Source organism: Trichoderma gamsii (assembly GCF_001481775.2).
Source record: "Trichoderma gamsii strain T6085 chromosome Unknown Scaffold_1.2, whole genome shotgun sequence".
In the NCBI taxonomy this organism is placed as follows: domain Eukaryota; kingdom Fungi; phylum Ascomycota; class Sordariomycetes; order Hypocreales; family Hypocreaceae; genus Trichoderma; species Trichoderma gamsii.
This window is the reverse complement of record NW_020171338.1, coordinates 1,426,389-1,447,648: the sequence shown is the minus strand read 5'-3', so window position 1 is coordinate 1,447,648 and position 21,260 is coordinate 1,426,389. Positions and strand designations below refer to the sequence as shown.

Genomic DNA, 21,260 nt, shown 5'->3' with positions numbered 1-21,260 from the left:
CTGTCACACTGTCAGCTGCGTGTTCCTATCATGTAGAATAACAACAGGAAGTAGGAAACTCACGTCCAGCCACCATCATAGACTTTTCTAGAGTTGGGAAATCCTGCTACTTCCAAGGCAGTGTCAATGGCGCATGCAGTCACACCAGTTCCGCAGGTAGAGATGATGGGCTTGTTAGGGTCGACTCCTTTCTCCTCGAATACCTTCTTCAGCTGATCTGCGGGAAGAAACATTTTGGTCTCAGGATCTAGGACAGCACTGAAAGGCACGTTGATTGATCCTGGCATGTGTCCCGAGGATAGGCCTTCGCGAGGCTCAGGGTCTTTGCCTGTAAAGCGGCCACTGGGCCTCGCATCCAAGACCTGAATACCTTCTGCTCCCTCCTTGTTGGAGTCCAAAGCCACTTCTCTAGCCTCTTCGAAGCTAACGACTCTCTCTGATGCAAGCTCTGGGATAGGATATGGATTGCACTCGACATTGTACAATTCTCCGGACTCGGTGGGGTACCCCTCAGCAACCCACTGCTTGAAGTTGTTCAGGATGTGAACCTTGGGATGGCCAAATATCCTAAACGTCCATGCCACACGAGGGGCGCTAAAGATACCAAGCTCTTTCGTGTCGTAGACCACAACCACGTCCTCTCGTCGAATGCCCAATTCGCTCATAGCCGCGGCAAACCCTTTGCCATCTGGTAGCATGTGAGGGTATGGGCTGCGCTTGTCGATGGCCTTGTCCAGGTCAAAGAAGCGCGCCTTTGGGATGCGCTGCTCGCGGAAGGCTTGGATACCGGTCCGTTCATCATTGGGGAGGAACCATGCGGCGCATAGAGGGATCACTCGAGCATCGGGGCTAATCGGAGAGGGGGGATTCTTCTTCAGGGCCTCGTGAAGCTCTTTAGGTGTGACCAAGTAGGATGATAGATTGCGTCTGGTCGACATGCTGGTTCGCAAAAACTGGCTGCCCAGCCTCGGCAGCCCGACCCGGGCAGACTGGCCAACAGCGACTGAGGCCATCATCGAGAAAGATGTGAGTTATGACGCTATCGGGCTTGAGATGTCGTTTGTTTTTTTTTTTCGCTTCGGCTGTGGTCGAGCCAGGTGCTGCGCTGAAAAGAGCTCCGAGGCAGCTCGATCGGTGTTACTTATGCCTCGTTTCAGCTGATTTCAGTGGCCTGACCTTACGCGACCGGCAGCACGGCCATTGCATACAGCAAAAGAGTATTTGGTGGTGGAGATGAGGTTTGGATTAGATCATGACACGCCAAAGCTGCGAAAGGTTGTTTCGGCGCTTATGGTGGGGTGGGAGCGGGAGCTTGGACCACGCATGACATTTGCCGTGAGTGACTCGCATTGGCGACAAGCTGCAAGCTGCAAGCACTACAGACTAGGTAGGTATGTAGGAGACCGCGATTAATCCTTCCAGGCAGCCCTGGTCAATCGAGATGATTTCTGATTAATATAAGCGGCTTCTTCCGAATGTAATTGTCCCTGACAAATCATTTCAAGCTTGCAACTATCAGTGCCATTTGTCAATACTTGGCAAGGATTTAGAACTAATTGCATCCCGCTGTACATATAATGACCTGGGGACCTGACGCAATACACTGAAGCTGCCCCGTTCTTCTACCCCAATCTTAGCACTCGGCAGCATCATTAAGCGTCGGCTTAGACGGGATTTATATGACAATCAACCATTATAAACTTTACTCTCCATTGATTCGCTACCGAACAGAGACCAAACATGGCACTAAATCGATGGCTGTACGCCCTGCCGCTTGTGCTGCCAACGGCACTGATGCTGCGGGCTTGGGCTCTGCAAGCACCCGTGGGCGCCTTCATCGAGGAGATCGCCAGCCAGGGACGATATGTCCTCAAAAATGGAACCAGCGTCCCTATCCAGACGAGCGTGTTTGGAATCCCGATTCTTGACAAAGCCTTTTCTCCGCTCGCCATCATATTCAGTCCATTGGCTTTCTATGAGGATCCTAGGGCCTGGTGGCAGTGCGTCGTGTTCTTGACAGACGGTGCTTCTATTGGGACCCTGCTTATGTTTGAGTCTCTGAGGAATGCCAACCAGGGGACTCTCTTCCAAGCGTAAGCAATATCTTCTGACCCTCTGTTTTCTAGTGTTTAATTTCTTTTGTCCTGATTTATATGATACAGAGCATTCTTTGTGCCTACTTTCTTGGGCCAGTTTGTGACCCTTGGGGCTGTCGCACCACTTTACCTCTACTTGTTCTACGCACTCTCTCCGCTGAGCAAGTATTCAAATGCCAATGCTCGACAGTTTGATCGGGCTGGCGTGGCCGCCGCTCTGCCATCAACCTTTGCCTCATTTCTTTTTCCTCTTGGCATCTCCTTCTTCCATCCTAATCTCGAGGTGAGACACCTGGCGAACTGGTATTGGCAAATTTTCCCAATAACGAGCTCCATACTACTCTTTGCGCTGTCAAGTGTGATTAGGCCGTTTGTTGCCAGTCGTCAAACCGAAGCCGTCCAGCAACACAGCAACACGAGTATAAATGTCCGAGGAGGGATAATGGCAACAGTTAGTGCGGCTTCTTACTGGTACATGCTTCTCTTTTCACCCCTTCCTGTGTCAGAACTGTTTTTCCCCAAATATTTTATCGAGCTCCCTGAGGATGCGTTGACAGCAACTTTTACGCTCCTCCAATATGATTATATCAGCGCTTCTGCAACAGTGTTGCTTTGGTTGGCATATAATTTTGGAGACCTTAAAAATGCGGGTGTCTGTCAGGTATCCTGGGTTCGAATCGTGCTCTACTCTGTTGCTATCGGTGTTCTTGGTGGTCCAGGAGTGCTGGTCTGGTTTGGATGGCTGGCAAGAGAAAACATGATGGCAAAGCTCGAGCATGCAAAGACGGGCTAAAATATGCCTCACCTAAAGGGGTGAAATGTATCATGGTCGTTTTTGATCAAAGAAATCTGTTCAAAATGCTTGTATTTAGCATTGAGTTTGCCTGTATAGCTACGATTTAACTACCCAAGTCCATAGCTTAGTGACGAGATTGCTACCCTGGAGCTAATTGGGCACTTCGAATTTCACTTCCCAACACAACTTCGTATCGGCTTCATCATCACAACAACAGATCCAACACCACCCATCGATGTTTTGAAAAGTCATCTCCCCCAGAGAAGGGGGCCTTACCAAACTTCACTATGAAAGTCACCATCAAGGAATGGAACTCCGTCGCCACATGGCAGTGGGATATTCCCGAGGACGACGTTTGCGGCATCTGCCAGGCTCAGTTTGACGGGACGTGCCCTACCTGCAAATATCCTGGCGATGACTGCAGCCTATGTACGTGCAGCTTCTGATTCTGGACTTGCCGCCGGGAAATGACGCGTTAACCAGCTGTTTATAGTATCTGGAAAATGTGGGCACAGTTTTCATATGGTTAGTCGGCCGCCTGACGTATGTTTTGAAGAGCGTTAGTAATGCTGATACGAGAATAGCACTGCATCATGGAATGGATTAAGCAAGAATCTTCAAAGGGGCAATGTCCCATGTGTCGACAGCGTATGATTTCTTTTCCTTTTGTGACACTTGACTGTCACAATACCAACTAATGGTTTGCATAGCTTTTGAATGGCAAGATCAGGCTGATGAGACGCCTGGGCCTAATGAGACCCCCATACAAGCAGAGTTACTATAAATAACATAGAGACAAGGTTACGGACACGGCGAATGGTAACTTACCAGGAGATGAGAATTACAGAAGCACTAATCTTAACAAATTGAACTACTCATTATCATCGGCCAAGTCGCGTGCTCATATATACATAAATTATCTAGAATGCGTGCTACCCAGAAAGTTCTACAACAAGCTCTGGCAATCTCTTCGCTATCTGCTCATCATGAGGAAACAACTGTCCCGAATTCCTCTAGGCTTCTGGGACATAGACTCCATCCTTGCAGAGCACTACCACCTTTTTGAAGAATCGCCGCCACTCTAGGGGATCTCCCTTGATCTTGACAAACCGAATGTCTAGCACTTCGAAGCCATCTGGAAGCGGCTGCTTATCCACGCATATTTCTCCGTGCAGACTCTGTCGACGACCATCGACGGCACGGATCTTGATGGTGACTATGGGGCTACTGTTGGGATTAGGCGTGACGGGTGCCAAAGGCACGTTTAGCTGATGCAGTGCGTCGCTGAGCATCTGAATAATGTGGGCAGAGGGCACATGAGAAAAGAAGCGGGTAAGCGATTCGGGAGGACAAATGTCACGGAACCGCCGAGCTTGTTGCGTCATTGTCATAGACGGGCCTGGAACTTGTGAGAATTGTGACATGGAGGGCTCATCCGCAAGGGTGTCAAGGAGCATGCGACGGGCGTTATAAGAACCAGTGGGCAAAGACGACGGCAGGGCCCTGGATCGAAGAACGGGAGCCTCCCAATCCCAGTCTTTATCGATGATGGGAGTAACAGGGGCTTCCGGCTGGGTAGAGGAGAATCGCCCGGCATTGAGTCCAGAATCGATAGTCGGATCATGGGATGTTGGGAGGTAGTTATGTTTAGTCGTAGGTATGTGGCTGAGATCGATTCGCAGGTTTTCTAGCATCTTTGTGGCCAGGCCAATGGGATCAAGTATTCTGCCATCGGCAGTGAGCAGCGGGTTATGACGCGTATACCAAGGATGCTGTCGTATCTGAGCAAAAGTGAAGCGTTTCTGAGGATCGACGGACATCATGCCCCTGAGAAGGGAGAGTGCGTCCTGAGGCAGTCTCTCCCAGAGCGCATCTGAGCTCTTCCCTGATGTTTTTACGTACTCGCCAAACTCCCAGCTTGTCGACGATGGCTCATCCCAGGGCGTGTTGCCGACCAGCAAGACGAAAAGGATGACTCCGCATGACCATATATCGACGAGGTCTGGTGAATACTTGGCTGAGTTGGGCGCTCTCTTATCCACTCTCCCACAGGCAAGAATCTCCGGCGCGATATATGGCGGGCTGCCACATAACGTTGAGCTGGTCTTGCGCTGGCCCTTGTACTCAAACATGGTTGCCATTCCGAAATCGGCCAGCTTCAAGCTTCCATCTTGAGATAGGAGAATATTCTCCGGCTTGAGATCGCGATGTGCCACGCCCTTGGAATGCATGAAGCTCACGCCGCCTACCAGCTGGAGGAAGTAGATTTGAGCAATATCTTCTCGGACACCAACATCCGCCTCGATCTTGTCAAAGAGGTCACCGCCCTCTGCATACTCCATGGCTATCCATCGCCACACAGAGTCTTCTCCCGAAGCAAACCACTCGATTACGTTGGGATGCTGGCCGATGTGAGAGTGGAGTGAGACCTCCATGGCAAGCTGTTTTGCAGAGATGCGGCCATGCTTAGTGGCGTATCCCTTGTGAATGAGCTTGACGGCGAACACTGGACTTGATGAATCTAATGGGATAGCTTTTTTTATTCTGTATTGGTTCTATGTATTAGTAAGAGTTGGATGGCAAGTTTTGAAAAAAATGAAAAAAGAAAGGGAGCAAAAAGAGAGAAAAAAAAAGGGTGAATTGAGGTGTGCTCATACGAAGCATAGGCACCGCGGCCAACGGTTTTGGATATAATCCGGAAGGGCAACTCCTTTGGTAATGGGTCAAGCTGCGACTGTGAGACAATCAGCGGTTTTGACATGAAATTGGCGTGCGTGAAAAAGAATTGTAGCGTTGGCCGTATCGAAGCTTTTGGGAAAAGTGCACAATCACTCACCATGATTTCTATTAGTGAGACTGCTTTTTCTATGCAGCGTCTTGTATCCACGCAAAGGCGAAATTTGATATAGAGTAGAAAAGAAAAGAGAATAAAGAGTAAAAAGACAAATCAAACACCAGAACGCAATGGTAAGAGTTCAAATCTTACTCAGAGAGCATGGTTGAAGCCACTAATATTAGGCAGTAATATTGATTTGGACTGTTGTTCACGATAACGCGCCTGTACCGTGTAAAGAGGTTTTGGAGCCGATTGAATTTATGGGCCTTTTCACTTTTTTGCGTTTTACCTGTGCTCTGTTCTCGCTGGAGCCCCGCCACTATCCATTGGCTGCGCAGCTCAACGGCTTATCTGCTCGCTGCGTTGCTGCGGCAAACAGGCCCCCAAATAGCGGCCCCCCATTCACTGAAGCTACAGCGTGGCTGACCGGCAACAGAAGCGTGTCTTAGATCTGAACCCGACGTGTTTTTTTCTTCCCGATCTTGACCTTCCCATCAATTTAGATCCCCGTCATTATCTCGTGCGCATAACCCTTGCTTTTCTTTCTCTTCTTTATTCAGGCTTTCCCCCAGTTATATCCTTTTCTTCTCCTTAAATCTCGTCACCTTCCACCCTTATTAGGTAATTGCCTATACTGAACCTGTTTCGTTATTGCCCAACGCGGAACGCCTGCCGCTTATTTGCATCCCTTATCTACGTCAAACCCTACTACCTATCTTCATCTCTTCTTTTCGAGACGGCTTTTTTCTGATTCGCGTACTTTGGACCGGTTTTTTATATCTAATAACTCACTCCTTTGTTCATACCCGAGCAATATACCATCGTCTGAAAGAACCAGTTTTTTGTTTACAATGGATTACACCGAGGATAATCAGAACGCCGCCCCCGGCAGCGTCCAAGCCTCTAAGCTCAATGCCGCTCGCAAGGGTCCAGACTCCCAGAGCGTCACCAAACGGTACGCCCTCTCCTCGCGATGGAGCTCACTCGATCAAGGTGCTAACTCAGTTCTCAACAGACTCCAGACCGAGTTGATGACCCTTATGACCTCGCCTGCGCCCGGAGTCTCCGCGTTTCCCTCCGCTGATGGCAACCTCATGTCCTGGACCGCCACCATTGAGGGCCCCGAAGACACGCCATATTCTGGTCTCACATTTAAGCTGAGCTTCGCGTTCCCTTCCAACTATCCTTACGCTCCACCTACCGTCCTCTTCAAGACGCCCATCTACCACCCCAACGTCGATTTCTCCGGCCGCATCTGCCTCGACATTCTCAAGGACAAGTGGACCGCCGCCTACAACATTCAGACTGTCCTACTGAGCTTGCAAAGCTTGCTCGGTGAACCCAACAAGTATGTCTCCCTCCTCACTCGTGCTATACAAAGCCATGGAACAGCCACTAACTGATACCGTTTCTGCAGTGCATCTCCTTTGAACGGCGAGGCCGCAGAGCTGTGGGACAAGGACCCCGAAGAGTTTAAAAGGAAGGTTTTGGGGCGACACCGCGATGTTGACGAGGAGTGAAGCATTTTCTTAGCGTGCAGGCTTTATGATTTTACGTTATTGGGTACCTGGAGTCATTGGAGCACACTTCAATCGTTTGATAGGGTATTTGGGTGTATTTTGCATTTCCACAACTAGGGCTGGGGAAAGGGGGCTGTCCGTCCCTTCCACAAGCGCATGACCGGTTACCACATATAATAGAACCTGTCAAATTCATCATGACAGACAAATCACCGCCTAACCAGGCTGCTTCCCGTCACTCTCCCTTCTGTAACAGTCAGGGTCTCTCTACCGCGGCAGTTGTTGCGGAGGCGAGATGTTTCGTTGTGGAATAAAAAAAAACCTTTGTTGATCACATTGCCGTCTTTTATTTTAAGCGTGAAAAGCTAGAAGAGCCGGTTGCAACTCCGTAATGCCATGCCACCCCAGAACCATTCCCAAAGAGAAACAAGTTTTCTTTACTCCTCAACGACCTCAGTCGCAAGGCCCTTGGGGTTCTTGACATTGACTGCCTGAACGTAGCTGTACAACTTCTCCTTGGCACCCTCCTCATCGTTTCGTCGTCGGGAAATGCGGACTCGGATTCTGTAGGCGACACCCTTAACACCCTGCTCCCAAACCTTCTTGTTCAGGGAAGGGTCGATCCGGACGTCAGAGGTACCCTAGGGGAAAGGAGTTAGCATTCATGGATCCATTGGTGAAAAAGTTTCGTGTCCATCGCCAAGCAGCCAAACTGCGCTTATCGGGATGTTGCGATTGGGAAGTCGTACCATGGCCTTGGTGGCGAAAGACTTGATCTCCTTGATGGCACGGGGAGCCCTCTTCTTGAAGGAAACACCATGCAGCTTTACACGTCAACTGTTAGCATCTCCTTCCATACGCGAAATCCTGAATTATCTCCTTTGCTTTCTCGTTCTCTTCTTTCCCTCCTCTTCTTTCTGCTTTTCGATAATTCGTTTTGGGTAATCGAGACGACATACTCTCTTGTGCATGTGGATGGTGTACTCGCGGGCAACCACGTCCGCAATGGCGGAGCGCTGAGTAGGCTTCTTTGACGACATTTCTGGATTGGTTTTGATAATTAGTTTTCGAATCGGATGAGAGGTGGCGTAGTTGCGGGTGTTGAGGATTCTCTTGCGACCAGCGTTTGACAGAGATTCCGTATGTGAGAGGGAGAGAGGTGTTGTGCGCTTCGTACCTGCGGATCGACTCTTCACGGTCTTGACGTTGGGAAAGGTGGTTGAAGTCGGAAATGCCAAATTCCACAAAATCTTTGTGCGTAGGGCAGGCTCGAAATTCCCGTGGTGGGGGTAGCGAGCCAATCATGGCAAAGTCGCTGCGGGCTCCACTGAAATTCACGTGACGGCTCAACTCGCCGGTCGCATCCTCACCTGAGGCATCAATTTTCGACGCCAGTCTGCGCCCCAAGCGGAAATGAAACCAGCGCCAAACTAAATGACCCGTTCGTTCTCCATACTGCGTCAAGGAAAGCCATCGCCGCTGCATTCCAGCCATCACCACCGGCAACGAGCTGCTACAAGCTCCTGTGCGACGGCTTCTCTTTTCGGTCCCTCGCTCGTTTCGTCCTATCGCATCATTCTTCGTCGCTTTTGTCCGCGCCCAGATTCGCCGTTACTCCCCTGGCAGGGAGATTTCTTCCCTCTTCGCGGGCTTCTGTTGTTGCTCGTTGCACAAATAATTACGACTAGTAACGAGAGTCCTGAGCTATCGCTGGAAAGAAATACTATATCAAGCTCAACAAATTCGCTCGTTTCATTATAATCAACAATCCTACAACCCACCATGGCGGACAGTCGAGAAACCACGGCGTCAACCACGCCCCAGCCCGACATGACGCGCAACCGATTGCCGACTCTTTTCGAGGTTCTGAGCCGTCGCACCCTTCCTCCCGTTGATCTCTTCTCGTTCTACATCTATATGCGAGACCAACAGCGATCCGTAGACTACCTCGACTTTTGGTATGAACTATTGAACAACAACAGGCAGAGTATGTGATGAAATACTGACAAATTGGTCAGGCTGGATGTCTCACAACACATGTCCCTTTGTCGCCATTACGTCCGCGAACTTCGACGATCGGTTCTCATAGCGACGCCAGACCTGGAAAAGACATCTAAGCGATCGTCGATACTGGAGCTTGGCGACTTGGAATCCCGTGCGGCTGGTCCATCGGGGTACCCAACTGAGAAGGAAAGAGATCACGATGCGCATATGTCGGCCTTCTTGCGCGAAGATCAGAGCCACGAATCACCTCAGACGCAGAGCGGCTCAAATCACACGAAGCCTAGCCCTCCATTCACTCAATCCCATGATGCGACGGACTCAAACTCTCCGGCCCATACGGTTGCTCGACAGGATATAAGGGCCTCTGCCGAGAAAATTCTCTATACCTTCTTGATGCCTGGAGCCGAGAGAGAGATTACGCTGCCTGGATCAATCACTCAGGACGTTACGGCTAACATTGAAGAGTATGGTCGAGATGATCCAGAAGTATTTGATGTGGCCAAGGACTATGTATTCCAAGCAATGGAACGAGATGCATTTCCTGGTTTCTTGCGCTTGAAGGCATTGGGTAATCTCATTCCCCCGACGCTTGTTATGCGTCTTATTATTGGACTTGTTGCCATGTTTGGAGCTTTTTGGACTTCATTCATCCTCATCTTTCTTGATAAATCTAGAGCACTCCGATGCTGGGTAAGTTTTGTCTAATCCGACATTAAACTTGTACGATATAGCGTGCTAACTTATCACCGACCCTTAGCTCATTCTCCCATTCACTATTGGCGTATATTTCCTGGCGTCATACCAGTATTCCCTAGATCCAATCTTGGCACTCATCGGATTCAGCGAGTACACACCCTTTAACTTCTCGCGCATTAGAGAACCCTATGTTCGCCGCATGCTTGCGAAGCGCGCTATGATGGTATTGACTGTGACTCTACTGATCGATGCTGGGCTATGTGTTTTGTTCATTCTTGTTCCGGGCAAAAGACTCTAAACCTTGATCTCGCATGTCTCTTCTTAGCCAGAGGATGCCGGACATCGTACTGGCTTGTACGCACAATCTTGGACACATTCTCCGTGCGCGCACCGCTGAGAGCAAGATTCATCTAATTCAAATGACGACCGTTACGAACAGTTTTATAGGGTTTAATCGGGCGATAGGATACCTTTCCCGTGGACACTAGGACCCAAGAAAGAGACCAACAGGGATTTTGGCGCGAGCTTTTAGATTTTGTTTCTGTTTTTATATATACTCACACATGTTTTCACTTTCACTCTATATTTGTATTACAGGCAATTTTTATCATCAGCCGCGGCTTGGAGTTGCTGGTTGAACGTTTATATTCCTCAGCAACATCGGGGTACTGGATGGCTTGTGACCTGTTTAAGTCATTTATTGTATCATATTTCGTCGTGACTATCTAAATCTACATCACATTGGAAGTCTAAGTTCCGCTTGTCTTGCCAACGCTCTGCCTTGCCTCTGCTACAACTTCCTCTTACTGGCTCTTTTAGCCACGTCGTCTGCTGGGTATAAATCATCGATATCCATCAACTCGGCATTTGACTCCGTACCCGTGGGGTCAGCCATGGAGCGTTTGCTAATGCCCCTGCGAGTCAAATTGTCCCGCGGGTATCCTGAGAGCATATTTTTATCTTCAGTCACACTTTCCACCAAATTCTGTAGCTTTTTGTCCGAGGCCCGCTTCTCTCTCTCTCGTACAGTGGCCGCATCGCGAATGCTCTTGATTTGCTCTTCGAGGTCTCCGAGGGTAGACTGACAACGACCAGCCCAGTTTTGAAGAGCGCTAATCATATCTGGGATTGTGCCGGGAGCGAGATCTCGGAGAGGAGCAACGCTTGTCACTGATACGGCTTGGCGGGCAGGGTCGAGGGTGGCGTGCAAGAGGCCGGCGTATATGGCTGTGATGACGAGGTCCTCCACCTCCCGGGGCGAGGCGAGGCCTAGAGCCTTTTGTAACGCATCGTATGATAAGCTTGATCGATCGCTAGCCAGGGATAGCAGGGAGAGCTGCCGCAGCTTGAGGGTCTGGGTGTCGTTCAGGGTGGGTAGGTCGGCGGTGGCATGGTATGTCCCGTAGGAACCGTAGGAGAAGATTTGGAGTAGGGTGAGGTATGCTGCGAACTCTGAGTTGGCTGCGAGGGCCTGGATCTGCGGTGTCTGGAGGAGCTCGGTGAAGAGGAAGGTGTTTGGAGCTGAGGTTGCGCGAGTGACGAGATCAGCGGCAGCGCGGGGAGAGGTGGCTGATTTTGAGAGGGCCAGGAAAGGCTATGGAAATCGCTTGTGTGAGTAAGGATGTCATAAACAGAAGGAATATGTTGAAGTTGGGGTTAGCCGTACCTCTAAAGCGTTTAACGCCTTTGTTTGCTCCATGATGATGCTGTTTCTGTGACTGTGACTTAATTTGTTAAGCGTGATGGCGGGCTGATGGATCACGCTCTAGAGAGGCTGCCGCACGCTCAGTGCGGCGGGGAGTGGGGTAAGATTGATCTCGATCTGATAGGCGAGGCTGATTGATAGTTTGGCAAATGAAAACACCAAAAAAAGAAGTAGTGATAGTATATATGGTCTCGATGGTTTGGAGTGGGAATCTGCAGTCTGGATCTGCCTTTGCGTAGGTTAGGTGTATCAGGAAGGTTTGAGGTTTTGGATGGCGGCGATGCTGAGTGGTTGCTGGGCCTAGCTGCAGTGGAGAGGCGTGAAACAGAAGTCACTTGGGCGATTTTAGGTTCAAGGTGTACGTTGGGCTAGTGAAACTAAACACTAGCAATACTATTGTCACAGCTATTCTCATTCAGCTACCAGTACTCTCGACTACGATTTGATGTCATGAGATGAGATACGAAAGCTTCTTTTCAAGCTTCAAAAAGCTGAAGAAATTAGTGGTGCATATCACAGGACTGCCTATCAATCATGGTAGCTGTTGTTCCTATTGCTAATCCGTGCAAAGCAGTATTGAGGTAGCTTAGCTGGGCCTAGCTGCCAATGCCCCGGATATCTTCATCTGTGCTGCCAGCCACATCTACAGACTCACTTCGTATACGCGCATTAATAAAACGTGTCGATTGAGTTGACCCGAAGGATGATAACAGATAGACTACGACAGGCTTAACGGGCCGAAAGAACGGTTCTATCCGCGAAAGCAAAGTTCCGAAGAAACATTGCTACCAAACATCTGCATGAAGAAGAGGGGAAGACCCCGGGCATAGGTTGTCATCTTTTAGTTGACATTCAAACAAGTTGAGCTTACACGAAAGGGGGAAAGATTCTGCATGAAATATTGGTTACTTGTGCGAGGTGCTGGCGATGCTACACAACAGCATTGGTAGTGGCATTTGGTGCATGCTGACCAGAGAGAAAGCAGAAATAGCAGGGAGTAGATTAGGGCTCGCCGCATGCTGACCCAGCGGAAACTGCGACATTGGCAATTTCAACGGACTTTTGTGCTCTCGGACAACATCACTCGGATCTACGAAGTAACGAGTTTAAATTCTTGGACGAGGCGCAAGTGTTGTTCACGTAACACGAGTACGGTAGGGATATGTAGAAGACTGATTGTAGACTACTGGCCTAATCCGGTATTTAGGCGGCTACGAAGTAAAACATTGATCAAGTGCCCGGTAATGGGCAGCAGTACTGCTGTGAGCGCCTGCCCAAACGAAATGACGGCGGTCCTTCATCAGCATTTGACAGGCGGCAGGGCGATTATTCAGCCAAGCACTGGCACCGCAGCGTTGATGAAACACGGGCCCAGCCTCTGTGCCGCTGGGGGCTTCACGATAGGCGGCTGCTAGCCTCCCTAAAACGCCAGTAGTGCGACAGCTGCAACGCCTCCGTCTTCCTCCTATCTGGGCTTTTTACGTATAATTGGGTGCCGAGTCGACAAAACACTCCCACGCGTCTCTATTCTTGTATTCCCTTCTCTCATTTCCTTCACTTTTTTTTTCATTTCCCTCATTCACTTCTCCTCCACCTTGCGGCCCTGGCTGGTCACATTGTGCTTTTATTCCCTTCTTTGTCTTACCTGGCTCGCTGATTCCGGCTTTTACGCTTCCCGAAGCCAAGCCTCGTTCCTATTGAGCCACTTTATTTTCTTATTTTCCCACCATTCCGGATACCACCAGAGCAGCGCTATTCTGGGGCGACCAACCGCGAGCCGTCACACACCCATCAGCGACCGGGCGCCCGTATTGGCCACAAGCTTTGGCTCTCTGTGGCGCTATTCACAGCGTCCTGGCTCCTTCTCTTCCTGGACTGTGCGTGCGAGGATTTCTAATAGTACACGGTAACCTCATGCACCCTTGCATCTCCCTTGCATCTCACTCTCTCTCGTGGCCTGGTATAAATGAGCATCATTTACCTGTTTGTTGCGGAGGGCCTTGACTGGGTTCCCCTCTGACGATAAGCGCCGCGGCTTGCTCGGCGAGACACTTTTTGCTGACAAAATCCGATCCGGCTAGATACTATTAAATCCTCATTCCCAGCCGTTTGCGTTTTTTCTTCCGGAGCTGGTCTCTGAATAAATCCGACGCTTGGTTCGCTCATAGGCCTGGTCACCGAACGATCCAGCTTCTTGTTTGTTTCTGTTTCCTCGTGCGATGCTTGCGGCTTCAAGGTGAACAACGTTAAGAGAAAGGCTTCGCGCCGTGCCCTACGCGGGCCATTGCTTTTCCCGCTTGTGAGACATAATACATAAACACAAGGAAAAGGACCAAAAAAAAAAGTAGTAGAACTTGAAGAGAAGCATCATGGCTCCGGCATACATCAAGGTCCCCGGGCGGGATATCGATGAAGATGCAGGCCTTGCGCCCAAAAGTGCGCACATGGCAACGACCACTCTGCGCGTTGGCGGCATGACGTATGTTGCGCCAGCTTCCATCCGAACTCGAAGGGGTTTCAAATAACGTTCGTCACTGACTTGTCTTTTTCTTCTTCTACAGATGCGGAGCATGTACGTCGGCAGTCGAGGGTGGTTTCAAGAATGTCCAAGGTGTCGACAACGTCTCCGTCAGCCTCGTCATGGAGCGTGCAGTTGTCACGCACGATGCGCAGATTGTCAGCTCCGAGAAAGTCCGAACGATCATCGAGGATACCGGATTCGACGCCGAGGTTGTTTCGACGGATCTCTTGACCCCAGTAGTTACTCGCTTTACAGACAAGGCGATCGAGAGTGAAGACGACGGAGTAGTAACGACAACGGTTGCCATTGAGGGCATGACATGTGGTGCCTGTACCTCTGCCGTAGAGGGCGGTTTCAAGGACGTTCCTGGCGTCAAGAGCTTCAGCATATCGCTCCTTTCAGAACGAGCCGTTATCGAGCACGATTCGAAGCTTCTGTCTGCCGAGAAAATTGCGGAAATGATTGAAGACAGAGGCTTTGGCGCCGAGGTTGTTGAGAGCAAAGCCAACTCAAAGGCCGAAGGTCCGGCAAGTACCGTTGCCACTACAACTGTGGCCGTCGAGGGAATGACATGCGGTGCCTGCACTTCTGCTGTCGAGGGAGGCTTCAAGGGAGTTGAGGGCGTCTTGAAATTCAACATCAGTCTTCTGGCCGAGCGAGCAGTCATTACTCATGACACTGCGAAGCTCTCTGCTGACAAGATTGCTGAAATAATTGAAGACTGCGGATTTGATGCTACAGTATTGTCTACCGCTTTTGACGCCAACGAGCAAAATGGCACATCAACTACCTCCCAGTTCAAGGTCTATGGTAACCCAGATGCTGCCGCTGCAAAGGCCCTCGAAGAAAAGCTGCTGGCTCTTCCTGGTGTCCAGTCTGCTTCACTTAGCCTCTCTACGGATCGCCTTTCCGTCACACATAAGCCTACCGTCACTGGCCTTCGCGCAATTGTCGAGGAGGTAGAAACAGCGGGCTTTAATGCCCTGGTGGCGGAAAGCCAGGATAACAACGCACAGCTCGAGTCGTTGGCCAAGACAAAAGAGATTACAGAGTGGAAAAACACCTTCAGGCTCTGTGTCTCAGTGGCTGTCCCGGTCATGTTCATTAGCATGATTTTGCCAATGGCTTTCCCGAGCTTAGATTTCGGTGTCATAGAGATCATCTCTGGTCTCTATCTCGGCGACCTCGTCTGCATGATCGCCATCACACCAATTCAGTTCGGTGTCGGAAAACGGTTCTACATTGCAGCCTACAAGTCACTCAAGCACCGTGCCCCCACGATGGACGTCCTTGTCGCTCTTGGTAGTTCATGCGCATACTTCTTCAGCGTTATCGCCATGATCATTTCCATTGTTCTACCACCACACACTCGACCAGGTGTGTTCTTCGAGACTAGCGGCATGCTTTTCACTTTCATCTCCCTTGGCCGCTTTCTCGAGAACCGCGCCAAAGGTCAAACTTCAAAGGCTCTGTCCCGGCTCATGTCTCTCGCTCCGTCAATGGCAACCATTTATGCCGATCCTATTGCCGTAGAGAAGGCATCGGAATCATGGGCCAAATCTGCGGAGGAGTCTACAGACAACATGGCTCAGCGTTCAGAGGAGGCAAATGCTTCGGTGTATGAGGAAAGAAACATCCCGACCGACCTGCTCCAGGCCGGAGACATCGTCGTTATTCGACCTGGTGATAAAATCCCGGCCGACGGTGTCATCGTCAGGGGCGAAACCTATGTCGATGAGAGTATGGTAACCGGAGAGGCTATGCCTGTGCAGAAGCGGCTTGGTTCCAGCTTGATCGGAGGAACGGTCAACGGCAACGGCAGAGTGGACTTCCGTGTCACTCGAGCAGGTCGCGATACCCAACTCAGCCAAATTGTGAAGCTTGTTCAGGACGCCCAGACCACGAGGGCCCCTATCCAGAAGCTGGCCGACACTTTGGCAGGCTACTTTGTTCCTTTGATCTTGGCTCTGAGTTTACTTACTCTCCTCGTGTGGTTGGTTCTCAGCCATGCTCTTCCCCACCCGCCCATGATCTTCATGAAGGACAACAGCGGTGGCAAGGTCATGGTTTGCATCAAGATCTGCATCTCTGTTATTGTCATTGCATGCCCTTGTGCTCTTGGTTTAGCGACACCAACTGCTGTCATGGTGGGAACCGGTGTTGGAGCTGAAAATGGTATCCTCATCAAGGGCGGAGCTGCACTGGAGACGACCACCAAAATCACCCAAGTCGTATTTGACAAGACTGGCACAATCACGCGCGGTAAGATGAGCGTTGCCAAGTTGGAGTTGGTTTCCGGCTGGAAGGGCGATTCGCTTCGAAAGAGACTCTGGTGGTCAGTTGTTGGTCTTGCCGAGATGGGCAGCGAACACCCGATTGGCAGAGCCATCTTGGCTGCTGCTAAAGAAGGGCTCGGAATCCTTGATGCTGAGAGTGCTGTTCCCGGTAGCGTTGTTGACTTCAAGCTTACTGTCGGTGGAGGAATCAACGCCCTAGTTGAGCCTGCGTTATCTGGTGAGAGAACTCGCTACAGGGTTCTTGCCGGAAATGTCAAGTTCTTGGAAAGCAACGGTGTCGAAGTTCCTCAAAGCGCCATTGATGCCGCGGATCAGACCAACTCCTCAACAAAGGGTAAGGGCAAAGGCTCGTCGTCAGAAAATGTGAGCGCAGGAACAACAAACATCTTTATTGCCATCGATGGAAATTACACTGGTCACCTCTGCCTTTCGGATATCATCAAGGATGGTGCGCTCTGGGCAATCTCTGTGCTTCACCGTATGGGAGTCAAGACAGCCATGGTTACCGGAGACCAGCGCCCTACCGCCTTGGCCGTTGCGGCCGTTGTCGGCATCTCTCCTGAAAACGTATACGCCGGTGTTAGCCCCGACATGAAGCAAACCATCATCAAGCAGATCCAAGAGCAAGGTGAGGTTGTTGCCATGGTGGGAGACGGCATCAACGACTCTCCCGCCCTGGCGACGGCCGACGTAGGCATCGCCATGGCCAGCGGAACAGACGTCGCTATGGAGGCAGCAGATATCGTCCTGATGCGCCCCGACGACTTGCTCTGCGTCCCGTCCGCCATGCACCTCACCCGACACATCTTCCGCCGCATCAAGATGAACCTGGCATGGGCCTGCCTGTACAACATCATCGGCATCCCCCTCGCCATGGGCTTCTTCCTGCCCCTCGGCGTCCACCTGCACCCCATGGTGGCAGCGGGCGCCATGGCCTGCAGCAGCGTCAGCGTTGTGCTGAGCAGCCTGATGCTCAAGTACTGGAAGCGACCCCAGTGGTTCGAGGAGAACTCGCTCAACACCTCTGGCAACAGCAACCTGCAGTGGAAGAGCGGTTCCGGCATCGTTGGCTGGGCGAGGGAGATGTTTGGCCGGGCTCGTGCGAAGCGCAGCGAGGGATATGTTGCCCTGGAGGATCTAGAGGCTTAGATGTAAACACTCATCGTCTAGGTATATTGGGGTTGCTAGCTAGGAACACGTAGGAGTATACGATGATAGCAGTGAAGTGGAGTTGGATCTTGTAAACGAAATGGTAATTGGCCGGACCAAGGGAGCATAGCGTGCATGTTGGACGAATAATGGCGTTTCAATTAGGGGACATAATACTATAACAGAGATGTCTTTCAGAGTTTTGAAACTTGTTGCAGAACTTTGTGTGATTTGAAGAATAGCAAGTTCTCGCTGTGATCAACCAATTGATCATGTAGTAACCATTTTAGAAAGCAAAAGGGGACTAGCAAATCATCATTAAGAGGTAATTGATCGAGTTAATCATAAACTTTTTGGAAAAAGGCCATCGTGTCTCAGTACTCTCATCTCTATCTCTTTAGCTCTAATGTCCTAGTAGTCAAACAGTATCTATGTACATGTCTCCAAACCAGCCCGCAGGCAACTTTACCCCAGAATGCATACAAAAGTAATCTTTCGACGAGAATGTAAAGAACACAAGAATACCCCAATGCTTTCCCCAAAACCCATAATGCAGGAAAATTGAAAACCCCCTTAGCCAGAAAAGACGCCAAAAACATCATGCCCTATATCCAATCCCAAACTCCAAATCCGAGTCTTTCAAATCAGTCCACCCGCTCCCAGAGTCGGCTCTTCCCCTTCGAAAAGTACATCGTTGTGAGGCTCGCAGAGATCTCTCCACGCAACAAACTCACCATTCATGTCCGTCCAGGCCCCGCCGAATTCGTCGTCAGGGGTATCGCCAGCTGGATAGTAGTTTTTCGGAACCCACTTTCGGCCATCGATGAGTTTATGCGTCAGAGGTTCGCCGGCCTGCGAGGCCTTGACCGCGGCTTTGAGTAAAGATTTGACATATGGGTAGAACCACAGCGTGGGATATTCAAACGCGACAGACTCCTTGGGCCCAGTGCAGTGCCAAAGGCCGTAAATATGATGGGTGATGAAGTTGACGCCCAGTTCGACAACGCTAAGCCAATCTGCTGATGTAGATCCTGGGTGAGCTTCTGGGATAGCATCATAGAGCTTGCTTAACGAAGCCACGATGCTCTTGGGCATCTTGATGGTGGGGGCCTCAAACAAAGGCCCTTCTTCGCGGACATCAACGGCAAGTTTGGTTGTCAAGCCAGATTCATTGAATTGCATATATCCAAAATAAGGCTGATATCCCGTCCTGGTTTGGAACAGGGCAGACTCGTACTCAATGGCGACATGGTACTCGGTCGTCTGGAAAGGATTGCTCTTGGCCGGGATGATCTTGTCAGGCGGGAAGTCTGGGATTTCGCTGCCCATCGTCCTCGACCGCCAATATTCCTGTCGGCCCCAAACATTGGCCATGTAGTACTGGTCCGATTCTCTGAACTCGTACAAGGGATCGTACGTGGCCCTGATCTCGTCCATTGTGGCAGCAATATATTTTCTTAGGTCACCAATGGGTCCCATGATTGTCCCCGAATTCAGCCACCGCGGGTCGGCGTAGAACATGGCATTATCTCCCCTATCCGGGCCCCAAGCAGCTGGTGGGATGGGCGATTCAGGAGCAGTCCAGCATCGAGGCGCTACGGGATCAATGGGCCAGCAGATTTTGTCAGGCCCCAGGAAGATGGTCTGGCGAAGGCCACGACGGTGAAGCTCTCCAACGCTGATATCAAACCGTTGAGCTAGATGCGCATCTGCGCGCTCGGCAACTTGAAAGTATCTCTCGACCATAATCTCGGGAGGCAGCTGGATGAGAATATCATAACCATCCACGATGATCGCCAGATCATCATCTTCATCGGGAGGGAGGGAATTGAAATATCGCTCCATGGCTCGCAGCTTGGCAAGATGAGTCTTTGCGGCATCGAATTCGTCCTCTCCATGCCAGCCTAGCAGTGTAGGAACTGGATAGCGATTGACGGCCGAAGAAACTAGATTGTAGCAGAAATGTAAATTTGGCAGGCTGGCTGGAATGAGATAATGCAGCCTCGACGTTTTTGGCTCTTGGGCAGGATCTGAACCAGCGTCCGGACTAGTTCTCGAGGAGTTTGAAGACGGCGATATTAGAGATGACGGCAGTGTTGTGTTTAAGAGTTTAGCACCATGTGGCAGCATAGCAATGAGTCCTTCCTAAAAGCGCTTTTATATCAGCCCCTATGCGACAACGTATATGCAAGGAGCATTAAGTTGGGGGTGTGTGGTCACATACAGGATCAGGATATGAATTGTAGTAAAAGACTATGACAAAGAACATGGCAATTAATGCAGCAACGAAGACATTTCGCCGCCTACCTGATGAGGCAACCATGGTTGATAGTGAGAGCGCCGACGACCCAGGGCCGAACGACAAAGAGTAACGGAATAAAGTGAATTTAGGAGAAAAGGAGATGAAAAGAGGGAGTAAAAGAGAGTAGAAAGAAGAAGAAGGGAATCTGAAAGATAGAAAGTCAAAAGAGGGAACGTGGTGCAGAGCACACAAGTCTGATTACAAAAAAAGATGGAAATGAGCGGCAGGATCGAGGTACAAGGCGACTTTGTGTGATCCGCATGAGACAAGAACAAATGGGAAGGTCACAGGCTTCACACAAAAAAACAAAGAAGAAAAGAAGAAGGACGAAAGAGAAGATCCATCGTGTCAGCCACAAGGTCCTCTACACTCGGCGGCTGCGGAAAATGATCATCGCTTCTGTCGATCAATCTATTGTTTTCGCTGTAAGTGGGAGCTGGCATTGGTGGATTTGGAAACCAGCCCAGTGAGAGATTCAAGACGGCACTTGTACATTCTGGGAAGAACCCTGAGTAACTGTAAAGGTAGATTGAGAAGAATAAGATGAAAGTTTAACCCCCTGGGTATACTGTGTAGGTAGAATGTGATAAGGGACGGGCTAATGATCTTGGCTCAGCGCTGTTTCGATGGATCTCGGGATGATCTTCAGGTGTATTTTCCTTTTGGGGATGCTAGATTATGCCTGGATCCTCTCTCTTTTATTTTCATTTGTCGCTGCCCCTGGTGGTTTGGAAAGGCTAGTTGGCATTGCGGGAAAGTCTTTTGATTGGATTGGGCTCTTATTTGGGATATGCTGATGCTTCAATGTCGGCGTTGGATATAAATTACATGTACTCAGGATGGTAGATGGGACAACAGGCGGTGCATAGTTCTGATGTGAAGAGGTTCTAGCACTACTTAAATATGACAATGGATTTGTCTACAAGGTAAGCGAAAGACATTATGCTTATTTAAAAGCACTGGTGCCTCGCTGTAGGTATGTTTACGATACCGGGTTTCCATTTTCTCCCCTTATATCTCGAGGATGATGTAGGATTAAGCTGCATCTCTATTCCCTGCAACTGAGCGCTGTCGATCACTTGCTATCAGTAATCGTGTCAACTCGAGACACCCGCTGGCCATCAAACATGTCAGTATGGGGTACAGGTGCTACTGTTCTAGTGCAACGGCAATCAGCTGTCAAATGCAGGTATCAACAACTTTAGACTCTGAAAGTAAGCAAGCAGTCGTCGGCACACGTAATCGAGAGAGACAAACCCTAGGTACATGTACATACGTCAATAGCAGCGTCAAATATCCGAAATGATTCTGTGCCATTGCAAGGGCCTTCGTATCAGA

General features: G+C 50.1%; 8 protein-coding genes across 8 annotated transcripts; 4 read left to right on the top strand and 4 right to left on the bottom strand.

Moving 5' to 3' along the window:
* Positions 1-1,740: 1,740 nt before the first annotated feature.
* TGAM01_v200444 (hypothetical protein) lies at positions 1,741-2,889 on the top strand (the record flags this gene model as incomplete). Its single annotated transcript, XM_018806194.1, has 2 exons — positions 1,741-2,093; positions 2,163-2,889. 2 exons carry the CDS (start codon positions 1,741-1,743, stop codon positions 2,887-2,889), a joined length of 1,080 nt encoding a protein of 359 aa, XP_018660675.1.
* Positions 2,890-3,905: 1,016 nt separating this feature from the next.
* TGAM01_v200445 (CAMK/CAMKL/CHK1 protein kinase) lies at positions 3,906-4,586 on the bottom strand (the record flags this gene model as incomplete). Its single annotated transcript, XM_018806196.1, has 1 exon — positions 3,906-4,586. One exon carries the CDS (start codon positions 4,584-4,586, stop codon positions 3,906-3,908), a length of 681 nt encoding a protein of 226 aa, XP_018660677.1.
* A 1,993-nt stretch (positions 4,587-6,579) lies between these two features.
* TGAM01_v200443 (ubiquitin-conjugating enzyme E2 C) lies at positions 6,580-7,248 on the top strand (the record flags this gene model as incomplete). The annotated part of the gene is made up of 3 exons (XM_018806197.1): positions 6,580-6,683; positions 6,744-7,076; positions 7,146-7,248. 3 exons carry the CDS (start codon positions 6,580-6,582, stop codon positions 7,246-7,248), a joined length of 540 nt encoding a protein of 179 aa, XP_018660678.1.
* A 437-nt stretch (positions 7,249-7,685) lies between these two features.
* On the bottom strand, positions 7,686-8,288 carry TGAM01_v200442 (50S ribosomal protein L31e; the record flags this gene model as incomplete). The annotated part of the gene is made up of 3 exons (XM_018806198.1): positions 7,686-7,889; positions 7,998-8,072; positions 8,208-8,288. 3 exons carry the CDS (start codon positions 8,286-8,288, stop codon positions 7,686-7,688), a joined length of 360 nt encoding a protein of 119 aa, XP_018660679.1.
* A 742-nt stretch (positions 8,289-9,030) lies between these two features.
* Positions 9,031-10,246, top strand: TGAM01_v200441 (hypothetical protein; the record flags this gene model as incomplete). The annotated part of the gene is made up of 3 exons (XM_018806199.1): positions 9,031-9,206; positions 9,267-9,942; positions 10,010-10,246. The coding sequence occupies 3 exons, from the start codon at positions 9,031-9,033 to the stop codon at positions 10,244-10,246; spliced, it is 1,089 nt and encodes a 362-aa protein (XP_018660680.1).
* A 492-nt stretch (positions 10,247-10,738) lies between these two features.
* Positions 10,739-11,647, bottom strand: TGAM01_v200440 (hypothetical protein; the record flags this gene model as incomplete). The annotated part of the gene is made up of 2 exons (XM_018806200.1): positions 10,739-11,542; positions 11,615-11,647. The coding sequence occupies 2 exons, from the start codon at positions 11,645-11,647 to the stop codon at positions 10,739-10,741; spliced, it is 837 nt and encodes a 278-aa protein (XP_018660681.1).
* Positions 11,648-14,022: 2,375 nt separating this feature from the next.
* Positions 14,023-17,620, top strand: TGAM01_v200439 (Cu2+-exporting ATPase; the record flags this gene model as incomplete). The annotated part of the gene is made up of 2 exons (XM_018806201.1): positions 14,023-14,132; positions 14,215-17,620. 2 exons carry the CDS (start codon positions 14,023-14,025, stop codon positions 17,618-17,620), a joined length of 3,516 nt encoding a protein of 1,171 aa, XP_018660682.1.
* A 639-nt stretch (positions 17,621-18,259) lies between these two features.
* TGAM01_v200438 (hypothetical protein) lies at positions 18,260-19,943 on the bottom strand (the record flags this gene model as incomplete). The annotated part of the gene is made up of 2 exons (XM_018806202.1): positions 18,260-19,566; positions 19,928-19,943. The coding sequence occupies 2 exons, from the start codon at positions 19,941-19,943 to the stop codon at positions 18,260-18,262; spliced, it is 1,323 nt and encodes a 440-aa protein (XP_018660683.1).
* Positions 19,944-21,260: the final 1,317 nt, after the last annotated feature.